This window comes from Monodon monoceros, unplaced genomic scaffold, assembly GCF_005190385.1.
Source record: "Monodon monoceros isolate NGI ecotype Baffin Bay Population unplaced genomic scaffold, NGI_Narwhal_1 Super_Scaffold_17, whole genome shotgun sequence".
In the NCBI taxonomy this organism is placed as follows: domain Eukaryota; kingdom Metazoa; phylum Chordata; class Mammalia; order Artiodactyla; family Monodontidae; genus Monodon; species Monodon monoceros.
Genome location: NW_021703773.1, coordinates 21,619,190 through 21,633,575, shown reverse-complemented (window position 1 = coordinate 21,633,575; position 14,386 = coordinate 21,619,190). Strand labels below are relative to the sequence as shown.

At 41.7% G+C, this 14,386-nt stretch overlaps 1 protein-coding gene across 6 annotated transcripts in view; it reads left to right on the top strand.

Moving 5' to 3' along the window:
* The window catches only part of SNX25 (sorting nexin 25), a 110,280-nt gene that overhangs the window by 27,843 nt on the left and 68,051 nt on the right, over positions 1–14,386 (top strand). For all 6 annotated transcript variants that reach the window (XR_003794144.1, XR_003794142.1, XR_003794145.1 and 3 more), the window contains exons 3-5: positions 2,835–3,051; positions 6,632–6,804; positions 7,931–8,117. Coding sequence is in view for 1 of the 6 variants with exons in the window: in XM_029226225.1 (XP_029082058.1) it covers positions 2,835–3,051; positions 6,632–6,804; positions 7,931–8,117 (577 nt within the window). In the remaining 5 variants the exon portion in view is untranslated. The remainder of the gene's footprint in view (positions 1–2,834; positions 3,052–6,631; positions 6,805–7,930; positions 8,118–14,386) is intronic.

Below are 14,386 nucleotides of genomic sequence, written 5' to 3'. Positions count from 1 at the left end.
TTTATTTTTGGCTGTGTTGGGTCTTTGCTGCTGCACGTGGGCTTTCTGTAGTTGCGGTGAGCGGGGGCTACTCTTCGTTGTGGTGTGTGGGCTTCTCACTGCAGTGGCTTCTCTTGTTGTGGAGCACGGGCTCTAGGTGCACGGGCTCAGTAGTTGTAGCACGTGGGCTCAGTAGTTGTGGCTCGTGGGCTGTAGAGTGCAGGCTCAGTAGTTGTGGTGCACAGGCTTAGTTGCTCCGCGCATGTGGGATCTTCCAGGACCAGGACTTGAACCCGTGTCCCCTGCATTGGCAGGTGGATTCTTAACCACTGCACCACCACGGAAGTCCCTCATTCATGACTCTTTACCTAGTGGTATGAAATATCTGTCCATTTTTGTTGAATGAATGAATAGATCAACAAGTGACATAACCTAATAACCTCAAAATCTTCCCAGAAGATGACTTTCGTTCTGCACACAGAGAGTAATTATTAATTGCATTTTTGAAAACTTTGTACACCATAAAGGGCCATCTATATGATCAATGAAATTGTTGTTATCATTATCGTTGGGGCAGTTCCTGGTGGAATGAGGACTGTTTCTTTGTGCCAAGAGACTCAGGTCATGGACATTTACAACCTGCGGTGCTCTACCTCTTGGGCATGGAAGATTGCACCCTGAGTTATCCTGGGGAGAAGGCAGAAATGGAAAATGGCTCTCTCGGAGCTTCTCTCTCATACTGTTTACTTAGGTTGAGTCATTCCTTGTTCTGAACATTTATAGATAGAGACTTAACCTAGCATCACATTTTCTAGACTACATGGTAGCTTTTTAACTGGTCTCTTCACCTCTAGTAATTCTCGACTTTGTTACCCTAAATACTCTTTTCAGATTAATCTAACTAAAGCTGAAAAGTTCTAATCATGTTATTCCATTCTCTCTAATCTTCAGTGATTCCCTCTTACCTACTTATTTCTTTGAGAGCCGTCCTAGAAATTAGATGTATTTGAGTGATAATAGCATCTGAATTTTTGTTGGCTGTTATGCCTTTAGAAGAAAATCTCTTTGCTTGGCAGTGAGAATAAGTGTTCTTTCACTTCTCACTGTGGTTTGTTACATTACTTACGCTTATTTCTTAATGAAAACCATAAAATGATTTTATGATCACGAATTTCTGTCTCCTTGAATTGACCTAGAAGGTATATTTAAAAACATTTTGTTCATGTGTACTTGTGTGAGTGTATGTAGTTAGGTAATACATACTTAGAATCATGGCTTTGTTTTGTACTTTTTATATTTGTTATATTTTTATGATATTTAGTTTGAAGAGGGGTACTGATGAGCTATTGATGGAAGATATGCCTGTGGCTAACACATATCTCTATTACTGAGTACAGATTTTTGTCAGTATTTATTTTTATCCATTTCTCACCAAAACCTATTATCAGAGGAGTATTTTAGGTGTGTAATAATTAAGAGTATGCAATGTGGTTAACAAATGTAGTGAGACATTATGTAGGTGAATATGCCCTTCACATAAATCTTTTAGCATGCTGAAAAGATCTTATTTTTAGAGATTAAGTCTCTTATAATTGCTCTTAATTTCCTGCTTTAATTTGAAATTAAATTTTAATGAAAGGAAAAATGCTTCTATTTTTCCAAACGTTTTGGCTTGCAGATTTATTTGCCACTAGCTAAAAATTCTTTGGCATGGAAACTTTGTTTGATACAAGAGTACGAGAGAAAGAATTGCAAATGAACGAATTAGCAGTGTTTTACTGGCAAGGTGTGTGTCATCATGCTCTTGTTGCTTGGCCTCGGGGTTCCCAGAAGGAGGGTAAAAGGCTATAAAAGCCTGGAGGTCATGTAATCCAGCCCCACCGTCTCAGGAAGTAATTTTTCCATGTCATCCTTGTCCATTAGATACTCAGCTTGTTTAAAAATTTCTTATGATGGAACATTCGTCACCTAATATGGCAGCCTCTCGAATAGCTTTAATGTTTTTATTCGGTTCTTCCTTATGTTGAACAGAAAAAACAACTTCCTTGTGATTTCCACCCATTGGTCCTATTTGTACTGTCTAGAGCAATTTAGAATTAGAAAAAAAAAAAAATCAGAGGGTTTGGTACCAAGATAGAATATTTAAAGATTGGGCTATTTGAGAAAATCCAGTACCTATGGTCACCACACCCCCAAAATTCTACTTAGATGAGAATCTCTCATTTTGAAAGGCTTCAGGGAAGAGTGTGTCTTCCCTTGTTTTGTTTTCTACTCTCTTTAAATTTTAAACAGTGAGGGACTTCCCTGGCGGTCCAGCGGTTAAGACTTCACCTTCCAGTGCAGGGGGTGTGGGTTTGATCCCTGGTCGGAGAGCTAAGATCACACATGCCTCTCGGCCAAAACACCAGAGCATAAAGCAGAAGCAATATTGTAACAAATTCAATAAAGACTTAAAAAAAGAAAATGGTCCACATCAAAAAAAAAAAATGGTCCACATATATATATATATATATATATATTTATTTTTTATTTATTTATTTTTTTGCGGTACGCGGACCTCTCACTGCTGTGGCCTCTCCCATTGTGGAGCACAGGCTCCGGACGCACAGCTTCAGCGGCCATGGCTCACGGGCCCAGCCGCCCCGCAGTATGTGGGATCTTCCCGGACCGGGGCACGAACCCGTGTCCCCTGCATCGGCAGGCAGATCCTCAACCACTGCGCCACCAGGGAAGCCCGGTCCACATATTTTAAAGTGACTACTAAATAGCAGGTGGCCAGCTTCCAGTAGAAAAGCCGTCTCGGTGTCTGTTGTTTTCACCCAAGTTTGACGCGTTGCTCTGTCTCTTCCTGGTAGTGTTTGACTACAGTTACAGAGACTACATCCTGTCCTGGTATGGAAGCCTCAGCAGAGACGAGGGGCAGCTCTACCACCTGCTTTCCGAGGACTTCTGGGAAGTTGTCAGACGGCTGCGCCACAGGCTGAGCCGCGTGGACATGGTCAGAGTTGTCTGCAGTGATGTCGTGAGAGCTTTACTCGCTCACTTCTGTAACCTGAAGGCGGCAGACGCCAGGTAACTGTTATAATGGGAACAACCTCCCCTTCACCTTTATTCACAGTAGAATATTTTCCTTATTGAGAGGGTCGTTGAAGTCAAGACAAAACTCGGGCACATTCATCCTGTTGCTGGCACTCGGCTGGAAATGTAGACATATTGGGGGGGGATAATTATAATGTTCTGATAGAGTAAACTTAAAAAAATTTTTAATAGAAAACCACTTTGTGGACTTGTTTGCTTTTGTAAATAACTGAAACAGTGACATGAATTTTATGGAGCCAGCAGCACTATCATGAATGTATTTAGACAGTATTAAGGGTGCCTAGAAACAGAACATTTAAATATAGTGCTTTACACTCGGAAGAGTGTCAGTGAGTTTTCAGTTTTCAGGAAAGTTTAAATGAAGTTCATTTTTGTGTGCGTGTGAGTCCTGTGTTAAGAGCTCTGTTGCGTCACAATATCCTGAAAATTGATTTTTAAAAGGAACTCAGTGTTGGAGCATGTGGGCTGTAATTAGAGAAGGTCTTCCAATGTGGAAATTGCTAATATTTAGGCTTGTTAGCCTTTTGCTCTGTTACATGGGAAAGGTTTGTGCCTGTGAGGTGACTCTGCCTATGGAAGAAGACTGCAACAAGGCCTTTCTGTGCTCATAACAAATTCTTATTCTCTTAGGTTTGCGGATAGGATTTTAAGTGTTTGTCTTACTCTTGTGTGAGTGACAGCATGGTGACTCATAGCACCTCTAACTGGGACATGAAAAGCAGTCTTACTGCAATAAGTAGCCTTCTGCCTGTTTGCATCTGGACTCAGTTGGAGTAGCAGCGGGCTCCCTGCAGCTCCTGTGGCCTCTTCTCATTGACACTGCTCTGCCTCTGCCGTCGGGGACGAGAGAAAGTATTTGCAAAATACGTAAGGGGATGAGTAAGCAGAGGCACCCTCGTCGGGCAGGTGGGAACTCACATTCTTCTAAGAAGCCCTGTCTTGCGGCTCTGTCAGAAAGTACTCCCTGTCCTGCCTGTGAGGTTGCTCTGGGGCCTGGCTGCCAAGGGCGCTCGGTCGTGCAGCAGCAGCCCTCTGTCCTTGGCTGTGCCGCCTCTTCCCACGAGTTGTCCCCTCTCCCCATGTCCACGCAGCTCAGGTTCACGTGGCCAGAATCCACAGGGCTGCCATATGCCTGTTCTTCTCCAGCTTGCTGCCCCTGGTGTGTTTTGCAAACTTTAAAAATAAAACCAGGAATACATTTTATATTGTGATGCAGTTTCATCAGATAACGCTCAGTACCTGTGAAAACTTTGATATTTTTTGTTCTTTACCATTTAAAAAAAAATGGCATTTGAGACTAAATTTTATTTTGTTTCTTGTGGGTCACAACCCACGGTTTGAAAAAATTACTGTAGAGCTACAGTTTTCAGATTTCGTGGTCTCAGAATCCCTCTACACTCATAAAAGTTATCAAGGACCTGAAAGAGCTTCTGTTTAAGCGGGTTAGAGCTGTGGTGTCCCAGGGCCGGCTTGTGCTGGGTGCGGGAGCGGACGGTGCACATCTCTCAACTCTGAGGTCAGTGATGATCACCTTGTCGGTTTGTAATTGGCCATGGCGTGGGTATTTACTCCTTGAAATCGGCAAATGCTACAAATCAGAGCTTTTTTTCCCCCTTGGAGAGCCAGTTGAACATTTACCAGCTCACCACTCATCCTATCGGTCAATATTTACCATATTAGATATTAAACTAAGACTTTTTTTTTTTCCCCCCGGTACGCAGGCCTCTCACTGCTGTGGCCTCTCCCGTTGCGGAGCACAGGCTCTGGACGCGCAGGCTCAGCGGCCGTGGCTCACGGGCCCAGCCGCTCCGCGGCATGTGGGATCTTCCCGGACCGGGGCACAAACCCGTGTCCCCTGCATCAGCAGGTGGACTCTCAACCACTGTGCCACCAGGGAAGCCCGAGAGTATATTTTTCACTGAGACATTTATTTACCAGCTTCTGAAATTACTGCTTTTGTGGATAATATAAAGATATTGTGATGAGTAAGCATCACAATAATAGAAACAGAGAATTGATTCCATTTTAGAAGCTCCTTTCCTGTGGAATTCCAGTTTTCTCGTGCCAAGGGTACATTTAGGCTATGCCTAGAAGCTTCTAGTTGATGAATCTTATTAAAGGAAAAAAAATCTACCATTGTTCTCTGACATTATGGATATTTGAAAAAGTGCCAGTAGGTCACTGGTGTTTTGCATGTAGATGATCGTGCCCTGGAGGCGAATGCTGGGGATCTAATATCTGATTGTGCAACACCTCCTACAGATCACACAGTGAGAGTGGCAGAAACCTAGGTCCGATGGTTATCTCGGTACTTGCCTGCCCCAGGTAAACAGTGCCCTCGCCCTGGAAATCACCCTTGGTGTACAGGTTTCCACTGGCTGCAAAATGACTGTGGCAGCCAGGAAGCACCCAACTGAGTTGGCCACTATCAGGCAAGAGAATAATAAACTGCATTAATAAAAGCAACGCATCCTCTGGTTGACTGTTAGGCAGTTGTGTGAGGCAGTTTTCCGGTCAGCCTGTATTCATTTCCCAGCTGACATTCTATTGGCTGCTTTAAGCCAATCCAGATCACACTTAATTTTTGCCTCTGCTTCCTCTTCCTTTGCCCCATCTGTCTTGTCCAGCATGTTTCAGGAAAACCTAAAGATGATTGTTTTTATGCTATTACATCAACGGCATCTTTAATTTCACAGCCTCCTTTTTACAATCTGTGCATTTTGTTTACTGGTCAAGCACAGGCATGTTGTTTAAGGCACAAAATAATGCTTGTTTTCACATATATTTCTTCTGTATCTCTGAAATTTTTTTCCTTTTCACTTTAACAATCTCTGATTATGGTGTAGTGTTAAAGAGTCTGGACTTGAGAGTCAGACAGAACAGGACCTGAGAGTTATTTCTACCATTTGTTACCTCTGTGACTTTGGACCGTTCAGGTGATCATTCAGATCCTTAATACTCTCATCTATAAAATGGTGATGATGATACTTGCTTCTAGATGTAGGTGGGAAGATTAAATAATACTGCACGTATGAAGTGTATGGAAGGTTAATGTCCTTTTGCTCACTCACGGCATGAGAACCCAGAGGTAAGTACTAGTAGTTGGAGTAAACAAGTGGCAGATCCACACTGACAGGAGGACGCTGCCAGGAGCTGGTGACCCTGGTTTAATGCTTTGTTAGATTTTTTTTTTTTCCTTTGGAGAAATGAAGCTATAGATCACATTTAGGGAGAGAGCTAGGAGACTTAAAAATAATCTAGTTAAAGAGCTGCTCACCCCTTTCTAGATTGTTGCTGTGACTTGGGAGTCGTGTATGAAGGTTGATGCTACTTAAGGTTGGAAATCCGGAAAGGCCATGCATTTGCATTTTTCCAGATTAGTCTGTGGTTGAGAAAATTACTGACTGTTGATATAGTCAAAGAGTGGACATAGTTATTAAAACTGTTGCGTTGCCCATTTGAAGTTGTTTTTTACCTAATGGTACATAACCAAGCTGTTTCTAGAAACATCTTTCCTTCCCTTTCCCTCTCTTCATGTATTTATTTTTTTCAGACATGAAGAACAGCCGAGGCCCTTTGTGTTGCATGCATTCTTGAGGAACTCAGATGATGAAGTAAGATTTCTACAAACGTGTTCTCGGGTTCTGGTGTTTTGTCTCCTTCCCTCAAAGGATGTCCAGTCTCTCAGCTTACGCATAATGCTCGCAGAAATTCTCACAGCAAAAGGTAGACTTTCATAACTAATTGATATTACTAATGCGATACTTGTGCAAGCTAACGTGCTACATACGAATGTGATAACACTTTATATGACACCTATGCAGACCTTGTATACTGTGGGACATATGGGAATTAAAGTATTTTCAAAAGGTCAGGTTTAAATGTCACTCAGAGAAGGCATCACTTGGCCCTACGTGATAAACAGATGTTTCATATAACATATTACCAAATACATAGTCCACTCTGCTGTTTATAATAGGTAACCAGTCCTTATGCCCACCACAGTGTAGCATCCACCTGGGATAGATTTTGAGTCACCCAGGCCAGTTACGTGCTTTATGAAAGACTGTCTATACTCAAACTCTAGTATGCGTTTGCTTAAAATACCTTTGCTTCAGGATTCATTGGCAATGCCTTTATGTGACTTAGAATAAATAGAAGAGGGACTGTACCACAAAATAATGTGGTTGTTAGAAAAAAAGTGTATCCAGGGAAATGCTTAGCTAGGATAAGGAAAAATGGAAGAAGATATCATCTGAGAGAAACTTTTCCTATCTCAGAATCTCAAACAAATAACGTTGTGTTTGATATGCCGTGATTTAATATCTCATTTATTATCTCTGGGTTAGCCAGCTGTACCCATTAGCTGATATAGCCAACCACAGAGAAAAGGGGAACTTTCTAACCTGAAGTTAGTGGGATGAATCTGTCATAGTGTCATTGACTTTTTTAACAACTTCCTCCCTGAGGTCTGTTTCACCAGTTGGGAGAACGTTAACTTTCATCTTTTGGCAGACAAAACATATTGAGCCTTATAAAAGAAATCAAAGGGAAAAAAATGAATGTACTTAATTTTGATAGCTTTGTTAACAACTTGGGTTCCAGATGGCTTTCTTTCATTATTCTTTTACATGTAACTCATTTGTTAAAACGACCACTTGGTTGTAGCCATAACTACTAGCAAACCCAGAGGAATGGGTAGCTGTGTGTGTGGGTGTGTGTGTGTGTGTCTGTGGCCCATTTGGGTAGTTTTAAAATGTTTCCCAGATGTAGTTTCAATTATATAACATGAAAGCGGTTTCTTTAAAGGAGAATACCCTTTTTAAGTGGTGCTCTCTTCTCTGTCCCACAGTCTTAAAGCCAGTAGTGGAGTTACTTAGTAATCCAGATTACATTAACCAGATGTTGCTTGCCCAGTTGGAGCACAGAGAACAGGTGAATGAACATCACAAGAGAGCCTACACGTATGCTCCCTCCTATGAAGAGTTCATCAAGCTTATTAACAGCAACTCTGATGTTGAGTTCTTGAAGCAACTAAGGTATTTGGTCTTTAATTATAGCGTGACAGTGCTACTGACTATCTTCCTCTACCTGGTTAGGTGAAAAAAACCCCAAAAAACAGTGGTTGTCAGGGAAGAAGAAATAAAGGAGGTCCATAAAACTTAATAATCAGTAACAGCAAAATGTATCCAGCTTCTCCCTTGGCAGTGGAATTCGTTCAAAGTATCATGTTTTTCAAATAATTAGGTCATAATAGAAAGCTGTTCAGTTGTTAGAACCTGCGTAGCTGCTCAGGTGCTTACCTTGGAAAAGCAGTGGAAGGAAATACTGTTTTTTGGGGGGGGGGGTTAAAGAATAATTTTTTTTAAAAAATTTATTTATTTTTGGCTGCGTTGGGTCTTCATTGCTGCGCGCAGGCTTTCTCTAGTTGAGGGGAGCAGGGGCTACGCTTCGTTGCAGTGCACAGGCTTCTTACTGCAGTGGCTTCTCTTGTTGCGGAGCATGGGTTCTAGGTGTGCGGGCTTCAGTAGTGGTGGCACATGGGCCTCCGTAGTTGTGGCTCGCTGGCTCTAGGGCGCAGACTCAGTAGTTGTGGCGCACGGGCTTAGTTGCTCCGCAGCATGTGGGATCTTCCCGGACCAGGGCTCAAATCCATGTCCCTTGCATTGGCAGGTGGATTCTTAACCACTGCACCACCAGGGAAGCCCAATGCTGTGTTTTTAAAATTACAGTGTAGGCCATTTGTGTTGATTTTCATTTTTCTTACGAAATACAGAGGCCCAGGTTTGGGAATAAAGGGTTCTTGACTAATTGTTTTGAGAAAACACATTTGAAATATACCCCAGGAATCTAATTTATAGGGGAATTCAGTCTCCTTTACGGTACTTGAGATATTTTTAGGGGTGAGTGTGTGTGTTTATTTTTAATTTTTAAAATACAGGTTATGCATATACAGTATGATTATATAGTATTGTGTAGTTTGTGGATTTTCTAGGCTTCTGTTTCTCAGTTACCCTTCTGTTTTAGTGTCCCCAAATAAGCATGCATGGGAAGAAAGGAAACTCTGGCCTGTCAGTTTTGCTTCTGATAGGTAATTTTTGTAAGTCTCTGGCGGAAAAGTAAAATATTGGCTGAAATTGGGTCTTTGAACTGTTTGAGGGCTTTGGACTTGCCACATTTGCCCCTGAACCAGGGTCAACATTAAAGTGAGTTATGCTGCTACATTTTCTAATCTGAATAATACACCCTCTAAGAAGCACACACTGTGGATGCCTCTGTGTTCTCGTAAACTGTGCTGTGTCTTAATCTAGGTCCCACAAATGTATAATGATGGGTTCGATTGTATGACTTTGTTTACAAGTAATTTAATTCTTGTGAGATATAGTCTCTGAAGATTTTAATCATGTTTCTCTTTCCATTCATAATCTTGAATAGGCTATATGGTACTTATTTATTATAGATTTGTGATTATTTATGTCTGAATCTAGAAATTCCTTTTTCATAATTGTGGCACTTGAGCTGATAGAGAACCCAAGAGCCAGTATTCCAAGTTTGTCACCTGAGGCTTACAGGTCACATCTACTCACAGATCATCCTTACTGTGGCTTTCTCTGACTCCTTTTGAAGTGTCATTCCACAGAAAGTGAAGGAGCCCACAGGTCAGACACCCTTGTTGCCTCCTCGTCGCCTTAAAATTCTCAACACGATAACACACACACACGAAGCTCTGGTTCTAGAGACACTGTTCAAACTTATACTCTAATATTCTTCTCCCTGGTGCTTTTATAATATTGTTCCCAGATGTGCTGTGTGTGGTGTGACCAAGGTAATGTGATGACCACCTTCCATGGCATTACAATTTCCTCCTAAGACTGTTTATGAGCAGGTGATACCTCATGTTGATAAATTGTGGGTGCATTGAATTCCTAAGTATTTTCCTCTGCCAGACAGTCTCTCCACAGTAAGGTCAGACATGGACCATTTGAAAACTCCAAGGAAGTTTAAGATAACAATCTAGAATCTAGTATTCATTCTTCTTCCAGACTTGTGCATGAGTGTTCTATTTTCTGAACCAAACAAAAGATTCCAGCACTGCACACATGGTGACATAGTTAGTGGTGTAACAAAAAGGCACCAAAAGACATTTTTTGATCAGAACTAATTACTTTGAATGATCACCTATTGGTACTCTAGCACCATCTGTCATTTTGTATCTGAGCACAGTTCCTATATTATGAGTGGATCTTGGTAAGAATTGATGGCTTACCTTCTTTAAAATGTACTAGTGAAAGTCTCCAGACTATTTGAAATACTATGAATGTCTTAATGTTGGCAGTTTGTCATCGAGTAGGTAAAGAAGTAGCTCAGCAAGAGCTGCCTTTTAGAAAAACAGAAGCATGGTATCTACTGTCCCAGGATGACTGGACAGCCTGCTTTCGTCACAGTCGGAGTGTTATGGATTTGCCCTCACTGTGTGGCAGAAGATTACACTAGAAGTGCTGCCTAATCATTTTCCCCTTTCCCTCTCATACGTGATGGAACAAAAGCAGTATAAGCACTTAAATCTTTTTTGACATCACTTCCTCTCGATCTCATAAATAGGGCAACACTGAAGGGTATCCCACTGGGGGTCCCAGGAAGCAGGCCCTCTGTTGAGCGCTGGGAGACTTAAGGGGCAGTAGAAAAGCTGAACTAAAGAATGGCTTTTTCAAAAATTGAGATATAAGTCACATACCATAGAATTCAACAATTTTAAAGTGGACAGTTCTGTGGTTTTTAGTGTATTCAGAGGCCGTGCAACCATACCCACTAATTCCAGACTAGTTTCATCACCCTAAAAAGAAAGCTTATACCCATTGGCAGTCATTTCCCATCCTTCTCCTCCCCCCAGCCCTTGGGCACCACTCATGTGCTTTCTGTCTCAGTAGATTTGCCTATTCTGGACATTTCATGTAAATGGAATCATACAATATGTGTCCTTTTGTGTCTGGCTTCTTTCACTCAGCATAATGTTTCCGAGGTTCATCCATGTTGCAGTATATATCAGTACTCCATTTTTTTGGCTGAATACTATTCCACTGTATGAATATACCATATTTTGTTTATGCATTTATCAGTTAGTGGAAGATTTAGGTTGTTGCACTTTGAAGAATGCCTTTTGAATGATCATTGAGCATCTTCAGCAGTACTGTCAGTGACTGCTGATAAATGAGACTAAAATAAAGTGTTGCAGGTTCCTAACCTCTTCCTCTCACCACCTCCCCTCACTCTAAATACCTGCCACCAACAAGGAGTGTTGGAGTACAGACACCAGGAAGGGGTGTTCGTTTAGTGCATTATTCCTTTTCCACATATTGTCTTCTCTTTTGTGTCCTCCACCCTACTGTTAGAAACACCTTACTTTAGGTTTCAATGGGGAGAACACTTGGAGGTACTTTGGTGATTAGACAATCAAACTCTTAAAGTGCCTTGTCTATTAGAAGCACAAAGAATCCATTTTCAGATTTAATTAAGTGGACGTAATGACCTATTCTCCTGACCTCTATCCCTTTGTAAGCTTTCAGTTCCTCGTGTAAATCTTGGGAAGTATGTTGATAACTTCCTTTAGACAGGCTGCAAAATTCTCTTGTAACAAGGGGCATGAACTCCTTCAAAGAGTCAGATGCGCCTGGCAACATCAGCTCTGGGATCGTAATCCTGAAGAATGTATAGTCTCCTCAACAAGCCTGGCAAAGAACCTTAGGAGAAAATACTGTGAAAGGCATTTTTGTCAATGATAGATACACACATCCAGAGTTGCTCTCTGTATACTTGTGTAAATAGTGCATTGTCCTGGGGCATCTTTCCTGGACCTGTGACCACAAGACAGTTCCTTGGGCATTGCTTTATTGTGACATTTTAGGTAGTTCTTTTCCATGTGGCACTGGTATATCTTTCGTCCTTGGGGTGGGTGTCCCTTTTCGTTGTACCTGAGGCACAGATCTGAGGACTAATTTTTACTCCCTGCTTCTTGCACTAGAGAGGCTACCAGGAACAACTCTGTGATGGGAGAGATTGATCTTTTTGCTCAAAGAGTAGGTGATGCTGCATAAATTATCTTGTTACTTGGCTGCTTACTGTTCACCTGATTAAAAAAAATTACCCTCTATTTAAGGGTCAGTTCTGCTCACTCGTATTGACAGGCAGAATTGCTTTTTATCAGACTTCTGTCTACAACCCACGTTGATGAGGCCTATCAGCCACATAGCACGAGTGGAGCTGCTTTCTTCAGCCATAGTCTCAACTCTTCTGTTGTTTTTCTGGTACAGTTAGAGTCCTCTGCCCTCTGACTTTATTAGGGTTTTAGGTCATTATCTTCAAATTGCTCTCAGTAAAATTTTGGGGTAGGCTGCATAAGCCACAGAATGCGTCTTATTTAGACTAAGTGAAACTATCCACTTTTATTTTATACATATTTGGGAGTTAGATGAATGTTTTCTAAAGGAAAGAGTCATTCAGCTCTGCCAGGCTGGAGTGCATTAAAAATAAACAAACAACAACAAACCCTTAAAGGTGCTATTTGTAATTCTGCAGTAGTTTGTTGTTTTCTCTGAGCGACCATGAGATCTTTTCACAGTAGGACTATAAAGCTAGAAATGTGTCCTTCACGTATACTAAGTTAGTGGGATTTTTGTTTGTTTTAACATCTTTATTGGAGTGTAATTGCTCTACATTGCTGTGTTAGTTTGTGCTGTATAACAAAGTGAATCAGCTATACGTATACTTATATCCCCATATCCCCTCCCTCTTGCGTCTCCCTCCCACCCTCCGTATCCCACCCCTCTAGGTGGTCACAAAAGCACTGAGCTGATCTCCCCGTGCTATGCGGCTGCTTCCCAATAGCTATCTATTTTACATTTGGTAGTGTACGTATGTCCATGCCACTCTCTCACTTTGTCCAGTTTACCCTTCCCCCCCCCATGTCCTCAAGTCCATTCTCTACATCTGTGTCTTTATTCCTGTCCTGCCCCTAGGTTCTTCAGAACCTTTTTTGTTTTGTTTTGTTTTTTAGATTCCATATATATGTGTTAGCGTACGGTATTTGTTTTGCTCTTTCTGACTTACTTCACTCTGTATGACAGATTCTAGGTCCATCCACCTCACTACAAATAACTCAATTTCGTTTCTTTTTATGGCAGGGTAACATTCCACTGTATATATGTGCCACTTCTTCTTTATCCATTTGTCTGTCGATGGGCATTTAGGTTGATTCCATGACCTGGCTATAGTAAATAGTGCTGCAATGAACATTGGGGTGTATGTGTCTTTTTGAATTATGGTTTTCTCAGGGTATATGCCCAGTAGTGGGATTGCTGGGTCGTATGGTAGTTCTATTTTTATTTTTTTAAGGAACCTCCATACTGTTCTCCATAGTGGCGGTATCAATTTACATTCCCACCAACAGTGTAGGAGGGTTCCCTTTTCTGCACACCCTCTCCAGCATTTATTGTTTGTAGATTTTTTTAAAAAATAAATTTATTTATTTATTTACTTAGTTTTGGCTGCGTTGGGTCTTGGTTGCTGCGCGCAGGCTTTTCTCTGCTTGCAGTGAGCGGGGGCTACTCTTCGTTGCGGTGCATGGGCTTCTCATTGCGGTGGCTTCTCTTGTTGCGGAGCACGGGCTCTAGGTGCGCGGGCTTCAGTAGTTGTAGCATGCGGGCTCAGGAGTTGTGGCTCGCAGAGTCTAGAGCGCAGGCTCAGTAGTTGTGGCACGTGGGCTTTGTTGCTGCCACGGCACGTGGGATCTTCCCGGACTAGGGCTCGAACCCGTGTCCCCTGCATTGGCAGGCGGATTCTTAACCACTGTGCTCCCAGGGAAGCCCTGTTTGTAGATTTTTTGATGATGGCCATTCTGACTGGTATGAGATGATATCTCATTGTAGTTTTGATTTGCATTTCTCTAATGATTGATGATGTTGAGCATCCCTTCATGGGTTTGTTGGCCATCTGTATATCTTCTTTGGAGAAATGTCAGTTTAGGTCTTCTGCTCATTTTTGGATAGAGTTGTTTGTTTTTTTGATATTGAGCTGCATGAGCTGCTTGTATATTTTGGAGATTAATTCTTTGTCAGTTGCTTCATTTGCAAATATTTCCGTGCATTCTGAGGGTTGTCTTTTCGTCTTGTTTATGGTCTCCTTTGCTGTGCAAAAGCTTTTAAGTTTCATTTGGTCCCATTTGTTTATTTTTGTTTTTATTTCCATTTCTCTAGGAGGTGGGTCAAAAAGGATCTTGCTGTGATTTATGTCATACAATGTTCTGCCTATGTTT